Source organism: Triticum urartu, chromosome 7A (genome assembly GCF_056163025.1).
Source record: "Triticum urartu cultivar PI428250 chromosome 7A, HENAU_Tu73, whole genome shotgun sequence".
NCBI classification, from domain to species: Eukaryota; Viridiplantae; Streptophyta; class Magnoliopsida; order Poales; family Poaceae; genus Triticum; species Triticum urartu.
Genome location: NC_141879.1, coordinates 28250236 through 28272822, shown reverse-complemented (window position 1 = coordinate 28272822; position 22587 = coordinate 28250236). Strand labels below are relative to the sequence as shown.

At 45.4% G+C, this 22587-nt stretch overlaps 1 protein-coding gene across 1 annotated transcript; it reads right to left on the bottom strand.

Moving 5' to 3' along the window:
• Positions 1 to 20407: 20407 nt before the first annotated feature.
• LOC125523130 (uncharacterized) lies at positions 20408 to 21691 on the bottom strand. The gene has a single exon (XM_048688180.2). The coding sequence runs from the start codon at positions 21578 to 21580 to the stop codon at positions 20681 to 20683; it is 900 nt and encodes a 299-aa protein (XP_048544137.2). The 5' UTR covers positions 21581 to 21691; the 3' UTR covers positions 20408 to 20680.
• Between the last annotated feature and the right edge of the window lie 896 nt (positions 21692 to 22587).

Sequence of the window (22587 nt, the reverse complement as noted above, 5' to 3'; positions counted from 1 at the left end):
TATTTCTCAAATTCACAACTACTCAACTAGCACAACTTTAATATCACCATCTCCATATCTCAAAACAATTATCAAGTATCAAACTTTTCATAGTATTCAACACACTCATAAGAGAATTTTATTATTAATCTTGTATACCTAGCATATTAGGATTATTTAAGCAAATTACCATGCTACTTAAGATTCTCAAAATAATCTAAGTGAATCATGAGAGATCAATACTTTCTATAAAACAAATCCACCATCGTGCTCTAAAAGATATAAGTGAAGTACTAGAGCAAAACTATATAACTCAAAAGATATAAGTGAAGATCATAGAGTATTCTAATAATTTCCGAATCATGTGTGTCTCTCTCAAAAGGTGTGTACAGCAAGGATGATTGTGGTAAACTAAAAAGAAAAGACACAAATCATACAAGACGCTCCAAGCAAAACACATATCATGTGGTGAATAAAAATATAGCTCCAAGTAAAGTTACCGATGGAAGTAGACGAAAGAGGGGAAGCTTTCTGGGGCATCCCCAAGCTTTGGCTTTTAGGTGTCCTTAGATTATCTTGGGGGTGCCATGGGCATCCCCAAGCTTAGGCTATTGCCACTCCTTGTTCTATAATCCATCAAATCTTTACCCAAACTTGAAAACTTCACAACACAAAACTTAAAGTAGAAAATCTCGTGAGCTCCATTAGCGAAAGAAAACAAAACACCACTTCCAGGTACTGTAATGAACTCATTCTTTATTTATATTCGTGTTAAACCTACTTTATTCCAACTTATCTATGGTTTATAAACTATTTTACTAGCCATAGATTCATCAAAATAAGCAAACAACACACGAAAAACAGAACAGTCTGTAGTAATCTGTAGCTAGCGCAAGATCTGGAACCCCAAAAATTCTAAAATAAATATCTGGATGTGAGGAATTTATCTATTAATCATATGCAAAAAATAATTAGCTAAATAGAACTTTTCAAATAAAAATGACAGCAGTTCTCATGAGCGCTAAAGTTTCTGTTTTTTACAGCAAGATTAACAAGACTTTCCCCAAGTCTTCCCAATGGTTCTACTTGGCACAAACACTAATTAAACACAAAAAAGCACAAAAAAACAGAGGCTAGATAAATTATTTATTACTAAACAGGAGCAAAAAACAAGGTATAAAAATAAAATTGGGTTGCCTCCCAACAAGCGCTATCGTTTAACGCCCCTAGCTAGGCATAAAAAGCAAGGATATATCTAGGTATTGCCATCTTTGGTGGGTAATTCTTCAATGAGGCGTCTACCGTCCTTAGGGATTTCTTTCTTTTTATTGATTATCAAACTTTTAGGCACAATATCGAAAAAATCATTAGCAGCAAATGGTTCCTTAATGATAGCAAAAAGATTAGGATGAACACTTATAGATTTGAGATCCGCAGTTTCCTTGCTAGAGGATTCACCTTTATTTTTAGGAACATACATAAGCTTGTCAATTTTAGTTGGAGGACTTGGAGTATTCTTTATGGAAGAAAAAGCGGTTCCCAAGTTGGTAATGATACCCTCAAGTTTATCGATTCTAGTGGAATCATGATTTATTCTTTCATTAACTATAGGTTCCTTCTCTTTAATATTTTTCAAAGTTACTCCTACTTTAGATACATATTGGGTGATTTGGTTGTGGATCTTCTTATCGAAATTTTCAATTAACTCAACGGTAGCAACTTTATTTTCGATAATTTCAAGTTTTTGCATTACATGCTCCAAAGTTAACATAGTTCCATTAACCAAAAGAGGCGGTGAGCCAAACAGATCTATCATAGCATTATAAGAATCAAAAGTATGGCTACCCAAGAAATTCCCTCTGGTAATGGTATCAAGGATATATCTGTGCCAAGGAGTAGTGCCTACATAAAAATTGCGAAGAAGAACAGAAGTAGATTGCTTCCTGGTAGATCTATTTTGAGCATTGCAAATTCTATACCAAGCATCTTTTAGATTTTCTCCCTCCCTTTGCTTAAAATTTAGAACTTCATTCTCGGGAGACAATGGAGAAGATAAAGGGCTCGCCATAACGACAAGCAAACGGGGAACGGTAAAAAGAGGCAAATAGAGAAAGAGAGGGAGGATAGAGAGAGAGAGAGAGAGAGGGCGAATAAAACGGCAAGGGTGAAGTGGGGGAGAGGAAAATGAGAGGCAAATGGCAAATAATGTAATGCGGGAGATAAGGGTTTGTGATGGGTACTTGGTATGATGACTTTTGCGTAGACCTCCCCGGCAACGGCACCAGAAATCCTTCTTGCTACCTCTTGAGCACTGCGTTGGTTTTCCCTTGAAGAGGAAAGAGTGGTGCAGCAAAGTAGCGTAAGTATTTCCCTCAGTTTTGAGAACCAAGGTATCAATCCAGTAGGAGGCTACGCGCCAGTCCCTCACACCTACAGAAAACAAATAAATCCTCGCAACCAACGCGATAAGGGGTTGTCAATCCCTACACGGTCACTTACGAGAGTGAGATCTGATAGATATGATAAGATAATATTTTTGGTATTTTTATGATAAAGATGCAAAGTAAAATAAAAGCAGAGTATTGGAAAATTTAATATAATGAAGATAGACTCGGGGGCCATAGGTTTCACTAGTGGCTTCTCTCAAGAGCATAGGTATTTTACGATGGGTGAACAAATTACTATTGAGCAATTGATAGAATTGAGCACGTCCGAGACAAGTAGACCGACTCCTGCCTTCATCTACTACTATTACTCCACACATCGACCGCTATCCAGCATGCATCTAGAGTATTAAGTTCATAAGAACAGAGTAACGCCTTAAGCAAGATGACATGATGTAGAGGGATAAACTCATGCAATATGATGAAAACCCCATCTTGTTATCCTCGATGGCAACAATGCAATACGTGCCTTGCTGCCCCTACTGTCACTGGGAAAGGACACCGCAAGATTGAACCCAAAGCCAAGCACTTCTCCCATTGCAACAAAGATCAATCTAGTAGGCCAAACCAAACCGATAATTCTAAGAGACTTGTAAAGATAACCAAACATACATAAAAGAATTCAGAGAAGATTCAAATTTTGTTCATAGATGAACTTGATCATAAACCCACAATTCATCGGTCTCAATAAACACACCGCAAAAGAAGATTACATTGAATAGATCTCCACAAGAGAGGGGGAGAACTTTGTATTGAGATTCAAAAAGAGAGAAGAAGCCATCTAGCTAATAACTATGGACCCGAAGGTCTGAGGTAAACTAATCACACTTCATCGGAGAGGCTATGGTGTTGATGTAGAAGCCCTCCGTGATTGATGCCCCGTCCGGCGGAGCTCCGGAACAGGCCCCAAGATGGGATCTCGTGGATACAGGAAGTTACGGCGGTGGAATTAGGGTTTTGGCTCCGTATCTGATCGTTTGGGGGTACGTAGGTATATATAGGAGGAAGAAGTACGTCGGTGGAGCAACATGGGGCCCACAAGGGTGGAGGGCGCGCCTGGAGGGGGGGTAGGCGCGCCTCCTACCTCGTGGCCTCCCTGTTGGTTTCTTGACGTAGGGTCCAAGTCTCCTGGATCTTGTTCGTTCCAAAAATCACGTTCCGGAAGGTTTTATTCCGTTTGGACTCCATTTGATATTCCTTTTCTTCGAAACCCTAAAATAGGTAAAAAAAATAGCAATTCTGGGTTGGGCCTCTGGTTAATAGGTTAGTCCTAAAAATAATATAGAAGTGGATAATAAAGCCCAATAATGTCCAAAACAGAAGATAATATAGCATGGAGCAATCAAAAATTATAGATACGTTGGAGACGTATCACATGTTAAGGCTATGGGTTTACGAATATTTGAATGATCCTTTTGGACAAGTGGTAGATGTTGGAATTATGTGTCCTACAACTATATTCGAATTACTTGGAATTGTTAATATTCCGAATGCCTCATTATGGAATTATACATGTATTTATACATGGAATTGCTTTACATGTTTAGCACAAAATTGTTACTTGCAGGAATGTACATAAGTAATATATGCTTAAGAAATCTGGTAATTATCAATGGAACACAATATACTATTTATATTGGAAAGACTACCCGGGTACACTGGTGATTGGAAGGAGCTAGATCACATAGTTAGATTACAGCCCTAATGTTGATCTATGTAATTAGAGAAATTTACACTCTATTATGGCACGTTGCTCACAAGCGCGTGCTCCAGGGACATAACGGGTAGAATCCATTAACAGACAAATATGATCGTGCTTGTTAATTTGTTCTAGACTCTATCCCGGAAATTAGTTGTAACGACTAGGAAACTTATCTGTGTAAGAGGTGGACTCTTCGGAAAGACAGCATAAGAAGGTCCCTATCCCCTAGCCTCAGATATGCGATTTGTGAGCGGCACCACAGATAAGCGCGGAGGAATAGGGGATAGACCAAAAACCCTAAATTTCTAACAGTGAGCTCCAAAAAAAATGACAGACTTTTATAGTGAATAATGCATGTGCTATAAGTACATGATTTTGTTTTTTTGTCCAGCTCACACCAATATGTATTCCATCATGAAATTATACAAAGATGTATACATCTCTATGTTCATGTGTATATTTCAGAATTTTTTGAAACATCGAAATATGATTTTTGTGCATGAACAGTGAAATGGGTGTCATGGAGCCAGAGCCCCCCAAAAAACACACTCTTGATTGATACCACGTACGTAGCTAATTGTGTGCATGTATGCTTGACTTAAAATATTTTCTAAAGAGGTCGGTAAAAATGTGTTCATTCAATCTGAGGGCAAAGGTACCTATGGTGAATTTACTTGGATATTCCGTGGCTATAGTCTTTAGTGAACACCGATTTATGCATGAGTACGGTAGCTCGACCAAGCATTCGTAAACTCCAAGGTACATACTGACCAACCTGTTTTTGTCCTGTTTGGGAAGGTGAGCCGCGGAAATTCATCTTGAATGGTTCTGATGGCGGCTAGCTGCAACCCAATAAGGTAACAATGGAGCAGGGGACTGTAGTAGTGTACGTTCATATAAATTAGGCTGTGTGGTGATTAATAGATGTTTATTTATAAACAATAACTCTGTGTGGTACTCCGTGATTCTTGTACTGTAGATGAATTACATCGTGCTTAGGGGCACAGCTAAGTGAATCAACCGTGATGCACTGACATATGGGTCAAATAAATCGTTTCGTAGTTTATGAGCTAAATGAGCATGGTGCACCAGGTTGGGATGACAAGAATGCATCAAGGGCCCTTGATTTCAGTTCACAAGGCTGCGTTGCCGCCGCCCTGCCACAGCTCGCAACATCTAGTGTCCTGCCATTCCATCCAGCTGCCCAACTTTTATCTCCAAGCCATCCATTATCTTCTCCACGTTTAATTTTTTTGCCAGCTGTGCCTGGGCCTTCAGTAGTAGTAGTTATTTTCCTCTTATGTTTGACCAATGGTTCTTCTAAATTTTTTCTATCGTCGGTATGAATTAATTCAGAGGAATCTCATGGCAGAAAGATGTACGCACTAGAAGATAATGTGCATATTTTAGCTACTTATAACTTTGTTTGGACTAATATTGTGTACTTTGCAATAAAACATCAGTTGCAAATATCTTTAGGTTCATCACTGCCTTGGATATTTGGGAGAAAAAAAACTTGTCCACAGATATTTATTTATAAACAATAACCCTATGCATTTCATGATAAGCTAGTAACAAGCCGGTTTTTGTTGAATTGCATTATTTTACCCTGTAGGTACTCTACGAATTCTATGGGAAACCATTCATGATTACATGGCACAATGTGGTAGTAGACTCGTATGTGTTCTATCTACTTGAAAACATAGAGCCCTGATTTGTTTCCCTGGAAAGTAATGGGAGTTGTGGCTTGTTCAGTGGGTTGCTACTTTATGGATTACACTTCTATATATGCATCTGACTCGATTTTCTAACACATCCCATTCCCCTGCTAGATCGCGATATGTGACCAACAGTTTCATGCACCTTGCCCGTTATTGTTGCTCCCCTACCTTGTTTTGCCATCCTCTACCAGTCTCCCTACCAACTCAATATGATCCCTCTACATGGGGAATAAGCTAGTTATTTATAGGAGGTCCACTGAGTGATCAACGTCGTGTGTGGCCAGGATATCAACATTGCTTCATCAAATATCACATGCCAACTGTTGTATCATTTAATTCTACCGTGAGTGATGTACTTGCTGACATTTATAACACATATCTAAATGGAAACATATTTGATGAACGATTCAGTTTTGACGACAGATACCAACCGTTCTATTTAAGTGATTGACAAAAAACTACCACTTTAGGGGTTTGCGTCCCACAGAACTACCACTTAAAAAAAAGTGACCGAAAACTACCAAAATTTTATAATTTTGTGACTAAAAACTACCATTTTCAGATAAAGACCAGTTTAGACGATTTAAACGTGTTTATGACAGGCGAGGCCCACGTGTCAGCGTCAACCTCCTCCTTCTTCCTCCTCTCTCTGTGACATTTTCCCAAACACTTTGTGTGCACCGGTGCGCCACCTCCGCCGCCGTCCACCGGACTCAGCAGGGAGGGCCGGCGTCGCGCCCACGCGCAGCAGCTGAACCTGCCGCCCTCCACCGTGCTCAGCAGGGAGGGCCCGGCGTCGCGCCCCTGCGCAGCCGCTTCCTCACACCGGCCCCGACACAGCCGCCCCTGCCGGACGCCGGCGACCACACCGACGGGCTGCGCTCCGCGGGCTCCTGGGCGGTCTTCTTCCTCCTCGTCGTCGCCGTGCCCTCGGCGGTCACCCTCGCCCTCAAGGCCTCCGTGCCGCCGCGGCCCCTGGACGGGAAGGTGCAAGTGTCCCTGCAGAAGAAGGCGGTAGCAGCGGCAGTGTCAAAACAGGCACGCGAGGAGCAGAGGTCCGGCGCGAGCGGCAAGGTGGCTACCTGCAGCGGCGCAGTCCAATGGCAACGGGGACGGCAGGAGGCGGAGAGGCGAGCAGATCCCGGCGGCGGAGGGGCTTGCACGGGCGGCGGCCATGGCGCCGTTGCTCCTGTCCAGGACAAGAGAGGAAGAGCGGGGAGGTCAGAGAGAGAGATGATGGTGACGTTCAGGCCGACGCCCGGCGGCGGCCGCGGCCCGTACGAGCTCACCGAGCCGACCTCAACGTCGGCGAGGCCGTTGGTGGCGTTCGGCACGGAGGCAGCGAGCACGACCGAGCCGCAAGTGTTGACAGATGGCCCACGTCAGCATTGACTTTGACTTTGACTCTGACAACACGTTTAAATTGTCTAAACTGATCTTTATCTGAAAGTGATGGTTTTTAGTCACAAAATTATAAATTTTTGGTAGTTTTTGGTCACTTTTTTAAAGTGGTAGTTCTGTCGTACGCAAACCCCTAAAGTGGTAGTTTTTTGTCAATCACTCGTTCTATTTGGATGGAACGAGCACTGCGTGGGACACTGAGAAGTAGTAAAATTAAGTAACGTCATATGGGAATCAAACCCTAGTCGTCTGGTGACAGCTCCATGTCATTAACCAACTCTCCTTTGCGAGGTTATTCTTTGAATTAACGGATATTCCTCTATTTTTAGCATTTTCACTAATATTTTTTCTTCCATTATTTTGCCAATGTTTTTTCATCACTTTTCTTTTCTTTTCTTTTTTTCATAGATTCTAGGTTTTCTTTTCCACCAAGCCAAAAAAAATGCGTGCGGTGGGAGTTAAACTTTTTTTCTTGCTACAGTCTATGTTGGTTTTCCACCCAGGTAAAAATAATGCGGGGATGCGAAATGATCTCTAGTTGCTAAAAGACTAGCACATGCAAAATAACCAACTCAGTACATGTTTTCGTGTCAAGTGGAAGCAAAGCTTTGTAGCCGATCATTGTTTTCTCCGCTATATTAGTATGAAGAAAAAAAACCTATCAAACTACAAATCAAGCCGAGAATATTGAGCCTTTGTCCTCTACCCTATGATGCCATGTAGTTAGATAGGTAAAGTTTACACTTCACTGCAACACTTTATATTGCACCACGTGAGATGTGGATTTGTAAATAGACAATGCCAAATGTATTTTACGAATGTTTGCCATTTCTTTTACCGGGGCATTAAAAAGTTGTAGAAACATACTCCTATAACTCCTGTGCGAATGGCATGGTAATTTACGCACCGCAGAACTGATAACTCATGCACCAGCACCGTGATAACTCTGATCCCATTCGGTGGGCAAGGGGATTTGACGAAACATACCCCGGTAAATTCTTTATAAATACCATGGTAATTTACTCACGGTCTCGATGGGCATGGGGATCTAGTTTTGACGCTTTCGTCGCGACGAATTCGATGGTTAAAATGGATTTTGAATCGGACCAACTGTTTGTGATAAAAAAACATTTTGAATTTTTCAAGATGAGAATAATCTATGATGACATCAACTCTTGCCCTCTAGTGCATTCATGCATGTGCATGTGGCGTGAAGTTTGAAGAACCAATTTGTATGCCCCGACTTCAGTGTAAACAGCAAGGTTAGTTACATATTGCAAGCGGGGTAGTTACGTACCCAGGCATGATAACTTTGGGCCAAAAAAAGTAATCAAAAAATAGCAATATAGGATCTAGTTTCAAAGATCTCATCATGATGGATTTAATGGTGAAACTGGATTTTGAATTGGACCGATGATTTGAGCTATAAAACATTTTGAATTTTTAAAATATAGGAAAAATCTAGGATGACGTCAGATTTTAGTCCGCTAGTGCATGCATGCATGTGCATGTGTTATGAAGTGTGGGAGAAGTAGTTTTTGTGCCCCGCTAAATTCTAGGTAATGGTCTGGTAACTACATATTGCAGGGCTGATAATAACACACCCTATGCATGGTAACTTTGGACCAGAAAATAAGTCGCTGAAACATATCAAGATTGGATCTAATTTTAAAAGTCTCATAACAACAGATTTAATGATGAAAAGGGATCATGAATCAGACTGGCGATTTGAGCTACAAAACATTTTAAAATTTCGAAATAGAAGAATTTGGAATGACATCGTTACTTCTTTACCTTTTTCTGCGTGCATGTAATTAGTGAGAAGTGGAGTGCAGGTGCGATGAGATTTTATATGCATGCATGCATGTAACGAAGAAAGAAAGGATTGCACATGAAGAGACTTTTAATTGCCATCCCTACTTTAGGCTTCAAGTTCTCGTCGCATTTTTGTGTAGAAGATGAGCACCGAAACATAAACAATGAATCACAATAATCATCACCATGCATAATTCTCTGAATTGAAAAACGACATGGTCAAGGAAAATTTAATGTTTATTATTAAATCTCATGACTACATGAGAGGGAAGCAAAAAATTAACCCAACTGGACCCCTCAAAGCCTCCTTAAATGTTTAGGCTGTCGGCAGCCATCATATTGATCTCATATATGAGATGAGTATGAGGAGTGACCGGACATGACCGGTCAGTGGTCCTGCGTCCGCCACATAGAATTGAGCTCACCACATAGCATTTTTTTCGTATTATTTCTTTTCTTTCTCTCTCTCCTTCTCTACTAATCACATGCATATGACCAGACATATAAGGGAAAAACAAGTAAGGAACATGGCTGCATGGATGGATCAATAGGGAGTCAAAACGAACATGCCCGGACGCTGACCGGACGCGTCCGCGGATGTCTGGGGAGTCAAATTTGTACAGTCCAACTGTAGATGCCCTTAACATTGTTGCGAGTGGTCTACACCTGCCTTGTCGCATCCGACCAGGCCGCTGGCACCGAGTTCTGTCGACTCCTCGAGAGCTACGCCCGGGCCAAGGCCCCCGCCGCGGCCGTCATCTTGGCACGCGTGCATGAGCTCCTCCACGGACACCCCGACATCGTCGCCCGTTTCAACAGCTTCCTGCAATGGCAACCATCGTATGCGTCAACGGTTTCCTGTGAGGATCTAGCTTAGCTAGACCTGCGCATGACCGTAATATTATCGTACATTCATACTTGTACTACTCTGTATGTAATACTCCTGGATCCTGATCGAATCGAATCAATATCTTTGTTACTATTAATGGTATTATTTTCATGTTTGTTTCATGACAACATGTTGGACAATGCTAGTTCCTGAAAATGCCATTGAATTTTTTTCTTTTGCTCTCACAGACAGTCAGGATCTCTACTCCTCGAAATGGTAACCTCCTTTACTTGCGCGTACATAAAGTTCAAATAAATGTATATTTTTGGTTGATGTTTGTGGTACATATATTGACGAATACTGATTGATGTCTAGCTGAGCACTGCAATCCAACTATGCATTGCGTCAAAAATCCGTGCTCAAGGAAAGAATCCTTGCTATTGATCCAGTTGTTCGTTTACTCGACTCAAAGTCATTTATTTTTACATGTGTGAAGCAAAGAAAGTCTACAAGTAGGAGGGCGTAGGTGGGTTCATATTTTCAAGACTCCAGTACATGCCGAAAAAGATTGCATGTTTGTGAGAATATTTCCATGACACAAGAATTCGAGCCCTAATCAAAATATGTGTGTCATAGCCGTCCGGCGTTGCTTTAAGCGAGGACATGCGTCTGGTCAGTCCGAACTTCGAAAATAACATTTTTTGATAGCCGTTGCCACACTTGGTTGCCTTGAACATTTAGAATAATTTGTTCACAATTTTATGGGTGGCAAAATTTTGATCACAACATTTCGCAAATGAAACCCACACAAACAAATGAAGATCCAATAATAATAGTGTTGAATTTAATTGTAAATTAATGTAAAAAATGAAAAAAAGGAAATTTATAATATAATTAATACTATTAACAATAATTCAATTCAAAGCCAAACAAACACATTAGTATATCTGATAATATTATGCGCATGCGGGGTGTAGGTAGCTAACTACATCCTCAAAGGAAGCTGTTGAAACTAGCGAGGAGGTTGTCGCAGGAAGCTGCTGAAGTGGGCGAGGAGGTCAGGGTGACCGCGGAGGAGCTTGTGCACAGGCGCCTCGACGGTGGCGGCCGTGATCTCCGTGTCGTCCTTGGCATAGGCCACGAGGAGGCGGTAGAACTTGTTGGAATCTTGCTAGTAGGCCTTTGGCCCAAAGCCCAACTAAAATTTTGAAATTCTCTTGGTCCATTCATGCACACATGTGAGTGGAGTGAGTGAGGCTAAAGTTTAGTCCCACCCCGGAAGTTGAGAGAAAGTTGCACCTCTTTATAAGGTGAGCTCTTCTACCACTTGTATGAGCATTACAAGAGGAGACCTACACGCGCGCTCCTCCTCGCTCGCCTCGCCTCGCCGCCGGTTGCAGGATTGAGCCGAGCCGAGGACAGAGCTATGCATGTTGTCTATATTTTTGCTGCATGGGAAATTAATAATTAACTGAACCGTTTCCGATTCTTTTGGATCGTGACGATTCGGACGTGGGGTTTACTCCCACGACCTACCCGGCCCGCACTATATAGTCAGGCAGACGTCTACCCTAGCCGCCGCCGCTTCATATGGTTTCTCACCACCATTCCAGATCATTGCGCCGCCAAGCAAGTCTTCTCCATCCCTCCTTCCGGCGTGCACCGCGAGAAGGGACAGCAGGCCTCCGGAACCCCGCCTCTCGTGATCCTGTACGGGAGAGGGGCGATCAGGTTTTTGGGGAGCGCACTCGCGTGACTGCTGGCAGCGACGACTTCGCGAACGACGACTTCTTCCCCGACCTCGGCAACCTCGTCCTCGACGACATGGGCGACAACGTCAACGCCGGTGGTGCTACACCCGCTGCACCGTATGTGATTCTATCCTTCCTGTTCGAGATCGTGGTAGAATCCATGCTTCTAGTATGTGCCCTAGATGTGATATGTTCATCTGCTATGCTAGTTCGCATGGTTAGTTTAATCTCTGCTGCTGTGGTCATGATTTATCTTCTGTTTATTCGGATTAAATCTCGTAGTAATTTGCTCATATTTCCAACAGAGAACAGATCAGGCTTAGTTCCGTTCAGTTTCAGTAATTTCATATTGTCACCCACGTCCTACTGAGAGCACAAAAAGAGACATAGATGTCTGTAAGTTAGGGTGGACGGCACGAGCGGTCTTTAGGACCGGCTCATGGCCCGCTCGGTCCGGCCAGGCTCGGTCCTGGCCCGTCATAAAATTCAGCCGGTCCGGGCCCTGCAAACGGGACCGAAAATCCCTCGGTCCAGTCCGGTCAAAGCTCGGTCCGACCGAGCAGACCGACGAACACGAGCTATGGCATGGCGGGGGCATGGCAGGGGCATGTCGGGACGAGGCGGGGGCATGGCGGGGGCGTGCCGAGGGCGTGGCAGGGGCGTGGCGGGGCGTGTCGAGGTCGTGGCAAGCGCGTGACGAGCGCGTGGCCGGAGCTGCGTGGCATCTCTTTTGCTGTGAGCAAGCTGAGTCGGTTTGTGTCAAAACCGGGAGATGATAATTGCCATGCGCTTGAGAGAGTTATGCGTTATTTGAAAGGCACCGCAAGCTATGGGATTCACTACACCGGGTATCCAAGGGTACTGGAGGGTTATAGTGACTCAAACTGGATATCTGATGCTGATGAGATTAAGGCCACAAGTGGTTACGTTTTTACACTTGGTGGTGGCGCTGTTTCCTGGAAGTCTTGCAAGCAGACCATCTTAACGAGGTTAACTATGGAAGCAGAACTCACAGCATTAGACACTGCCACTTTTGAAGCAGAGTGGCTTCGTGAACTCTTGATGGACTTACCTATGGTTGAAAAACCAATACCCCCTATCCTGATGAACTGTGATAATCAAACTGTGATCGTCAAGATAAACAGTTTTAAGGACAATATGAAGTCCTCAATGGATGTGAAGAGGAGACTAAAATCTGTCAGAAAATTGAGGAACTCCGGAGCTATTACATTGGATTATATCCAAACGTCGAAAAACTTGGCAGATCCCTTCACAAAGGGTCTATCACGTAATGTGATAGATAATGCATCGATGGAGATGGGTTTGAGACCCACCGCATGAGTTGTCCATAGTGGTAACCCACTCTATGTGATCGGAGATCCCGTAAAGTAGAAGTGGGAGACAAGCTGTTGGTCAGCTGGGAGGAGAGTATCCCTATATTAATTATCCCACTCCGTGAAGATGCAATACTCTCCTGATCTGCATGGTAGGTTGATGCTTATCTTAATGTGTTTCAAGTGGCTTATTCGGGTAAGCAGAGATGTTGTCCTGCAGAACATCTTCTGAGAAACACACCTATATGAATTTGACTGTTAATGTCGCAGTCTGTGAGAATTGGGTGTTCTCTAATAAATTCATGAAAGGCCCTGGAGTATGACGTATACGCTCCACCCGCGGGGAAGCCTTGCGGCAGCCCAGTATCGGTCAAGAATTTGTGTGAAATTAGTTTCATAGAAAACTTGTAGTTCAAGGCATAGTCCACTATTCAAGTTGTGATCTAGTGTAGCATAAATTTCTAAGTGGAAGTTCAACTTCACAGTCTCCACTAAGCACCAATATATAAAACAATGTTTTGGAACTAAATGATGAGATGTGCCAATGAGACTTTGTGGGGAATTGTTGGAATTTTGCTAGTAGGCCTTTGGCCCAAAGCCCAACTAAAATTCTGAAATTCTCTTGGCCCATTCATGCACACATGTGAGTGGAGTGAGTGAGGCTAAAGTTTAGTCCCACCCCGGAAGTTGAGAGAGAGTTGCACCTCTTTATAAGGTGAGCTCTTCTACCACTTGTATGAGCATGAGAAAATGAGACCTACTCGCTCGCCTCGCCACGCCACGTCACGCCGCGCCGCGCCGCGGGTTGCGGGATTGAGCCGAGCCGAGGACAGAGCTATGCACGTTGTCTATATTTTTGCTGCATGGAAAATTAATGTCATTAATTAATAATTAACGGACGCGTTAATTACTGAACCGTTTCCGATTCTTTTGGATCGTGACGACTCGGACGTGGGGTTTACTCCCACGACCTACCCGGCCCGCACTATATAGTCAGGCGGACGTCTACCCTAGCCGCCGCCACTTCGTATGGTTTCTCACCACCATTCCAGATCATTGCGCCGCCAAGCAAGTCTTCTCCATCCTTCCTTCCGGCGTGCACCGCGAGAAGGGACAGCAGGCCTCCGGAACCCCGCCTCTCGTGATCCTGTACGGGAGAGGGGCGATCAGGTTTTTGGGGAGCGCACTCGCGCGACTGCTGGCAGCGACGACTTCGTGAACGACGACTTCTTCCCCGACCTCGGCAACCTCGTCCTCGACGACATGGGCGACAACGTCAACACCGGCGGTGCTGCACCCGCTGCACCGTATGTGATTCTATCCTTCCTGTTCGAGATCGTGGTAGAATTCATGCTTCCAGTATGTGCCCTAGATGTGATATGTTCATCTGCTATGCTAGTTCGCATGATTAGTTTAATCTCTGCTGCTGTGGTCATGATTTATCTTCGGTTTATTCGGATTAAATCTTGTAGCAATTTGCTCATATTTCCAATAGAGAACAGATCAGGCTTAGTTCCGTTCAGTTTCAGTAATTTCATATTGTCACCCACGTCCTACTGAGAGCACAAAAAGAGACATAGATGTCTGTAAGTTAGGGTGGACGGCACGAGCGGTCTTTAGGACCGGCTCGTGGCCCGCTCGGTCCGGCCAGGCTCGGTCCTGGCCCGTCATAAAATTCAGCCGGTCCGGGCCCTGCAAATGGGACCGAAAATCCCTCGGTCCAGTCCGGTCAAAGCTCGGTCCGAGCGAGCAGACCGACGAACACGAGCTATGGCATGGCGGGGGCATGGCAGGGGCATGTCGGGACGAGGCGGGGGCATGGCGGGGGCGTGCCGAGGGCGTGGCAGGGGCGTGGCGGGGCGTGTCGAGGTCGTGGCAGGCGCGTGACGAGCGCGTGGCCGGAGCTGCGTGGCATCTCTTTTGCTGTGAGCAAACTGAGTCGGTTTGTGTCAAAACCGGGAGATGATCATTGGCATGCGCTTGAGAGAGTTATGCGCTATTTGAAAGGCACCGCAAGCTATGGAATTCACTACACCGGGTATCCAAGGGTACTGGAGGGTTATAGTGACTCAAACTGGATATCTGATGCTGATGAGATTAAGGCCACAAGTGGTTACGTTTTTACACATGGTGGTGGCGCTGTTTCCTGGAAGTCTTGCAAGCAGACCATCTTAACGAGGTTAACTATGGAAACAGAACTCGCATCATTAGACACTGCCACTGTTGAAGCAGAGTGGCTTCGTGAACTCTTGATGGACTTACCTATGGTTGAAAAACCAATACCCCCTATCCTGATGAACTGTGATAATCAAACTGTGATCGTCAAGATAAACAGTTTTAAGGACAATATGAAGTCCTCAATGGATGTGAAGAGGAGACTAAAATCTGTCAGAAAATTGAGGAACTCCGGAGCTATTACGTTGGATTATATCCAAACGTTGAAAAACTTGGCAGATCCCTTCACAAAGGGTCTATCACGTAATGTGATAGATAATGTATCGATGGAGATGGGTTTGAGACCCACCGCATGAGTTGTCCATAGTGGTAACCCACTCTATGTGATCGGAGATCCCGTGAAGTAGAAGTGGGAGACAAGCTGTTGGTCAGCTGGGAGGAGAGTATCCCTATATTAATTATCCCACTCCGTGAAGATGCAATACTCTCCTGATCTGCATGGCAGGTTGATACTTATCTTAATGTGTTCCAAGTGGCTTATTCGGGTAAGCAGAGATGTTGTCCTGCAGAACATCTTCTAAAGAACACACCTATATGAATTTGACTGTTAATGTCGCAGTCTGTGATAATTGGGTGTTCTCTAATAAATTCATGAAAGGCCCTGGAATATGACGTATACGCTCCACCCACGGGGAAGCCTTGCGGTAGCCCAGTATCGATCAAGAATTGGTGTGAAACTAGTTTAACAGAAAACTTGTAGTTCAAGGCATAGTCCACTATTCAAGTTGTGATCTAGTGTAGCATAAATTTCTAAGTGGAAGTTCAACTTCACAGTCTCCACTAAGCACCGATATATAAAACAATGTTTTGGAACTAAATCATGAGATGTGCCAATGAGACTTTGTGGGGGATTGTTGAAATTTTGCTAGTAGGCCTTTGGCTCAAAGCCCAACTAAAATTCTGAAATTCTCTTGGCCCATTCATGCACACATGTGAGTGGAGTGAGTGAGGCTAAAGTTTAGTCCCACCCTGGAAGTTGAGAGAGAGTTGCACCTCTTTATAAGGTGAGCTCTTCTACCACTTGTATGAGCATGAGAAAAGGAGACCTACTCGCTCGCCTCGCCACGCCACGTCACGCCGCGCCGCGCCGCGGGTTGCGGGATTGAGCCGAGCCGAGGACAGAGCTATGCATGTTGTCTATATTTTTGCTGCATGGGAAAATTAATGTCATTATTTAATAATTAACGGGCGCGTTAATTACTGAACCGTTTCCGATTCTTTTGGATCGTGACGACTCGGACGTGGGGTTTACTCCCACGACCTATCCGGCCCGCACTATATAGTCAGGCAGACGTCTACCCTAGCCGCCGCCGCTTCGTATGGTTTCTCACCACCGTTCCAGATCATTGCGCTGCCAAGCAAGTCTTCTCCATCCCTCCTTCCGGCGTGCACCGCGAGAAGCGACAACAGGCCTCTGGAACCCCGCCTCTCGTGATCCTGTACGGGAGAGGGGCGATCAGGTTTTTGGGGAGCGCACTCGCGCGACTGCTGGCAGCGACGACTTCGCGAACGACGACTTCTTCCCCGACCTCGGCAACCTCGTCCTCAACGACATGGGCGACAACGTCAACACCGGCGGTGCTGCACCCGCTGCACCGTATGTGATTCTATCCTTCCTGTTCGAGATCGTGGTAGAATTCATGCTTCCAGTATGTGCCCTAAATATGATATGTTCATCTGCTATGCTAGTTCGCATGATTAGTTTAATCTCTGCTGCTGTGGTCATGATTTATCTTCTGTTTATTCGGATTAAATCTCGTAGTAATTTGGTCATATTTCCAACAGAACTCGTTGCTGACGGATGGGTCGTGACACGTGGGTGGGACGCAGCTAAGCGTGTCACGACCTCTCTCGCCAAGGAAGCGGCCGCGTGGATTTCTGGTACCGGAAAAACTTGCTTCTTCGCCGGCTCAACCATCACGCTCCTCGGCGGCCCAACCATGGCGGGCAACATGGCAGAACCTGCACCCTTGGATCTTCTTTCTTTGTGTGTTTCTTCGTATGAGAATTACCGCTGGTCGTGGCGATCAAACCAGCTAACACCTCCACTCTAGCTGCTTTGGGTTTGGAGCTTTGCACGGCGTATCTATGATTTGGATATAGAGTCGGATACGTATAGGGAAATCCTGGTCAGGCCGGAAGCTGTTTCAGAATTTCACCGTCCAGCCGGAATCATCCAGGAGATCCATGTACGACGCGAACACAATGATAAAACGGTTTTGTTTATTGGCAGATTGCAAGGATGCGACGTTGTAGATTCCTCAAAAGCATCAATGCACAGCTAAATGCCGTTGTCAATGATGCTAATTCACTAGTACGAACTTTTCTGTGACGACCAATGTGCGCCCAGTCGACCCATGCGTGTAAGCTCGTAGGGCAACTATGCACTCAAACGTGAACCGAAAACGAATAAACTCCACACACTCCCACGCTTCCACATCCTGGTGTATGGAGCCATATCGAGCTACACTAGACAGCATCGATGAATGCACGAATGCCGGAATGCATGCAAGTATGGTTGAGTTCCTAAGGTCGCCACATGCTAGCACAACTCTCTTTCCCAAAGTCTCCCATTCCCGATCTCATCACACAACCGGTATCTAATTTTCTTCTTTGGGCATGTATCCCTATGCTACTTCTTTTTCAGCTTTCCTAAGTCATGAGCTATTTGATACCGGCAATATAAATTTGTGTCAACAGGTGGGTTGTCAAGCTTGCTGCAAGTTCAACATTATATATGCGTGCTACATTATTGACAAGTACCATTTTGCATTGATTTCGTATCGGTAAGTAGTACAGTTATGAGTATTCGAGCACGTTTATACACGTATTGAATGAAGGCAAATCATGAACTTTAGTAGACAATTATTGTGTATCTCTCGTGCATTTGGTTCAAACATGTACAATATGTAGTCAGTTACTTGTTCTCCAGATGCGATAGTCATAGTGGGGAGTAACTTAGACTATGTTACTACCTTCATAGTCGGGAGTAACATAAAGGTAGTGTCATAGGTGGTTGTACTTATTAGTTTATAGACTCATTTTGTCTTGAAAAGTATTATATGATGGTAACATATTAGAGCATGGTTATAACGAGGTGCCATGTCAGTTAGAGCCAACCTAATAGCCGGCATGTACAATAATATTCCCCCCGTTTCAAAATATCAACTTCTCTATCCAAGTAAGCTAGGCTAACTTCTTATATTAACATATGGTTCCAAATATCATTAGACAAGTTCGGAGAACTGACTAAATCTGACATGTGGCATGTTTATTGTCAAATAGTATCGCACTAATTAAATTGCATGTGATCGTCTGATACCAATTAGTAGAAAAGTCGTGAAGTAGCTTAATATTTACTCTCAACTTAGGGCCTTTTTGATTCATAGGATTGTAAGAACGTAGTAATAGGAAAAACAAACAATTGGAATGTCATGCCCATTAGAATCTTACAAGATTTGTGTTTATTTAAGGGAACTTTTATGGTACATTGGAGCTCTTGTGTTCCGGTGAACCCTATATGAATTGTAAAATAAGTAGAAATACCTGGATTTTTTTCTTCAAAGTATCAAACCTGGTTGTTCATTCTACTCCCGGATGAAGTTCCGTAAAGAAATGACATTCGTCGTATTCTCGGCAGATAAGTCAAAAAAATTGATTGTATAAAAATGTTTGAATGAATCATAGGTCAGACAGTATTTTCTCGCTATGAATCGTAGGTTGCCTTAACGAAACCTCACACATGAGTAGAATCATCAACCAGTTTTGATACCCGGAAATTTAGATTTGTTTAAATTTCACTTGTACCTTTTCTATTTTACTATTCATATAGGGTTCGCAGGCAATACTCAACCCTTTCGCTAGCATCAATAGCCACTGCTACCGCCGCACACCTTTGCCTCCGGTTGCCACATGCCGCTGTCATCAGGCTTGTCTGCATCCACACACTACTCGGTGTCTCCAGGTTGCCGGCCCAGCCCTCACTGCCGTGCGCCCATGCCAGCCAACACGCCGCAGCTCTGGTCATGTACACGGCATGTGGGGGAATCCCTGCTGTTTGATTCTCATACTGCAAGCTCTAATGCTAGGCCACGTTTCTGTGATATAGAATACACTGAACAAATACAATTTATTAAGGAAAATAATGTTTATCAAATGGCTGGAGCCTGTTCGTGAATAGTGATACAATGGGGCCATATAGGTCGCGTTATGCATCGCCCTCCAGATCTTTTTAGATGATCCGCCCCCTCCCGAGTCGTTGGATTGTGCCACAGATAGTCGTGAAATTGCAACAAGGTAGATTTTGTGAAATTCATTGCTTTGTTGCAAAACCATCGAAGCATTATATTCACTTAAATTTTTATTTTGTCTTTAACTTTTTATGCAACATAGATGATGTTACGGAAGGACTTTTGCAACAGTGGTGGTGTTGTAGATTATTTTTTGTCTTCACCTTTCTTGCAACATAGATCATGTTGCGAGAGGACTTTTGGAACATGAATCATGTTGCAGAAATTTTTCACTGAAAAGATGATAGCATGTGCGGTGTGAATCAAGAAAGTTATGCGACAAGAGATGATGTTGCGGGAGGACTTTGCCAACAAAGCCTTTGTTGCGAAAAGTATAAAAAAGCATCGCCGGCAGGAGCAACGACAGAGAGAGAGAGAGAGAGAGAGAGAGAGAGAGAGAGAGAGAGAGAGATGGAAGTCTGGAGCGGCGCAACTGGGCAGATGGTGGCGGGAGTGGAGCTCGGACGTGTGCGCTTGAGCAGCAGCCATGGCTGCGAGTGGGCGTAAGGAGGCGGAGAGTACATAAGAAAAGGATAAAAACACGTATCAAACGTAGGAGGTGCCAGGCACAATGTGTGTTATCCGCCAGCTGAACCATAGCGTTTTCCATATAGTAATTGTTCTTGGAGGGATCAGGGATGCTCTCTGAGAGATTTATGATGCTGAACTACCCAAAATGTCCATGGCGCCTAAGTATACTTTTGGTGTAGTATTCATGCATCCAGACCATCTGATCACAAAAAAAAAACGGCCCAAAACCAGTTGATGTTCTATAAAATGTCTCATATTCAATTGTATTACAACAAAACAATTTTTTTTCATGAGGTTGGAGTAGATGCTAGATTTTTCGTGGAGAGTACAGTAGAAATGATTCCATAAAAAAATTCACAGGATTCAATTCTACTAATAAAACCACCAACATATGGAAATTTCCTATAAAAGACCTTCAAATCAAAGGTGCCCTTAATTTATCAAGCACATCTGACAACATACACAAATTTCACAAATATACATACGAATTTGATCGGCTCGAACATATCGAATACCACCAATAACACACAGCACAACCCCAGCATCACTGGTGCACTGGCATCACCACGTGAATTTTACGGGAAAAAGTACAAGCCGTCGGCGCACCGTCCAACGAAACGCTGGAAAAACAAGGGTGGAAACCGAGGTTTCAACCGTACAAACATCGCCCGTCCCATGCAGGAGCTGCCGGACACCCGAAACCACCACCGTAGTAGTACGGCGCCGTCATCGGCGGGTAACAGCTCACCGGAGCAAAGTCTACTGTGGGGTACAAACTGCTATCCGGCTCGCCCACCGTCGGGTAAATTCCACGGCTCGATGTCTCCTGCAACGGCGGGTAGACCGCAATCGGCTCCGATGAGCTTGAGGACGTGACCGTGTCGTTGTTCACCGGCGGGTAAACCGCGAGGTGCTCCAGTGGCCCCCAGTCTATCACCGGGTACATCCCGGAGGACGACGCCGTCGACTGAGGCAGCGGCGGGGGAGGGGCCGGGCTAGCGGGCGATACGGGCTCACCGTCGCTGCTGCGGTCCTCCTGGTCGTCGTCGACGGTGCTTCCGTGGTGGAAGGCGTAGGAGAAGGAGATGACGCCGTTGGGCTGCCTGCGGTCCTCGGACGAGGCCAGCTGGTAGGAGACGCGGCGCGTCCTGCCGTCGGCGACGAGGTCGGAGAGCGGCACGACGGCCGACGCGGCGAGCACGTCCCCGAGGACGGCCACCTCGGCCTTGAGCTCGAACCGCACGAGAAGGACGCCGTCGTGGTTGTCAACGTGCCCGTCCTTCTTTTTCCCCGCGGCTTCGTCCTCTGAGGCGTCGTCGGGAAGGGGGAGGCGCAGGCGCTCGTCCCACTCGGGGTTCTCGCCGCCGGCGCGGTCGGTGGGGGTCTTGACGCGGCGGCGGCGGACGTTCTTGCGGGCGGACGACGGCGTCAGACAGACGGAGGCGTAGAGGCACGGCGTGTGGAACGGGAGCGACGACCTGACGCCCCGGCAGGACACCCAGGAGATGTCGATGGCCGCCGGCTCCGGCCGGCGCCGCAGGCAACCCATCGGCAAGCTCGTGCGCCCGAGAACTTGACTCTGGCTTGCCTATTTTGCTTGGTGTTGGTTAAGAAGGTGCTGGACGACGCGGTGGCGGGAGACGACTGGAAGGAGGAAGTCCGAGCGACGCTGCGCGTTTGATGCCGACGGGAAATCAAGTCGGTAGGTTTGGAACGGGTCCGTGTCAGATTAATGGCGCGGCATTAACTTAGGGTTGCTGTCACAGACTGGAGGAGGTTGCGCGGCAACTTCTTCTTCTATTGTGGAAAGGTACGTGCACGGAGAACACTGTGATAGAGAGAGAAATCACGAAGACTTTTCCCTTCTTTTTCTGCGAAGGAAGTAGTAGACTTTTCTTGGGTGTCGTTCGTGTCTGGTGGACAAGAACTGCAGTGGAAATCTACAGAGAGTTTTTTTTTTGGTCTACAGGGAGTTGGGGAGAAGATGTCTGTCATCACGATGAAACCTCAAGAAGCAGACAACGAAACCTCATGAAAACATATGTGACGCTTCTAAAGAGTTCCGTGGAACAGTGAGCGAGAAAGCCGAACCATCGCCCACTCGCGGCTCTCGCGTCGCCTCGAATGGGCGACGGAACCCTAGCCGCCCGAGCCACCCACCCCTCCTCTCCATCCCTTCCCGCCGTCACTTGAGGACGTCGCCGGCCACCGTGCAGCCTCCAATGAAGGTGGTGATAAGGCTCTGCTGCCCTGCACCGGTTGCAGGACCTTTGTTCGCCGGGGAGGCAGCCCTGGTTCTGGTTGGTGCCACTGACCTCTCCGGTAGCGTAGGGTGCTCAGTTCTACGACCTCCTTACCTATGTTACTCCCCCTCCTCCCAGGCAATCTCGATCCGGCCCGCTCGGACTGCCAGATCAGTCTCTCGAGGGTGTGGATGGAGGAAGCATGAAACGGGAGAGTCTCCCCTGGTCGACTCCGCATCAATGTCGAAAAGACCTAGTTGAGGAAAAAATGCAAAGGGGTAAAAAACGATGCATACAACCAAACATGTATACA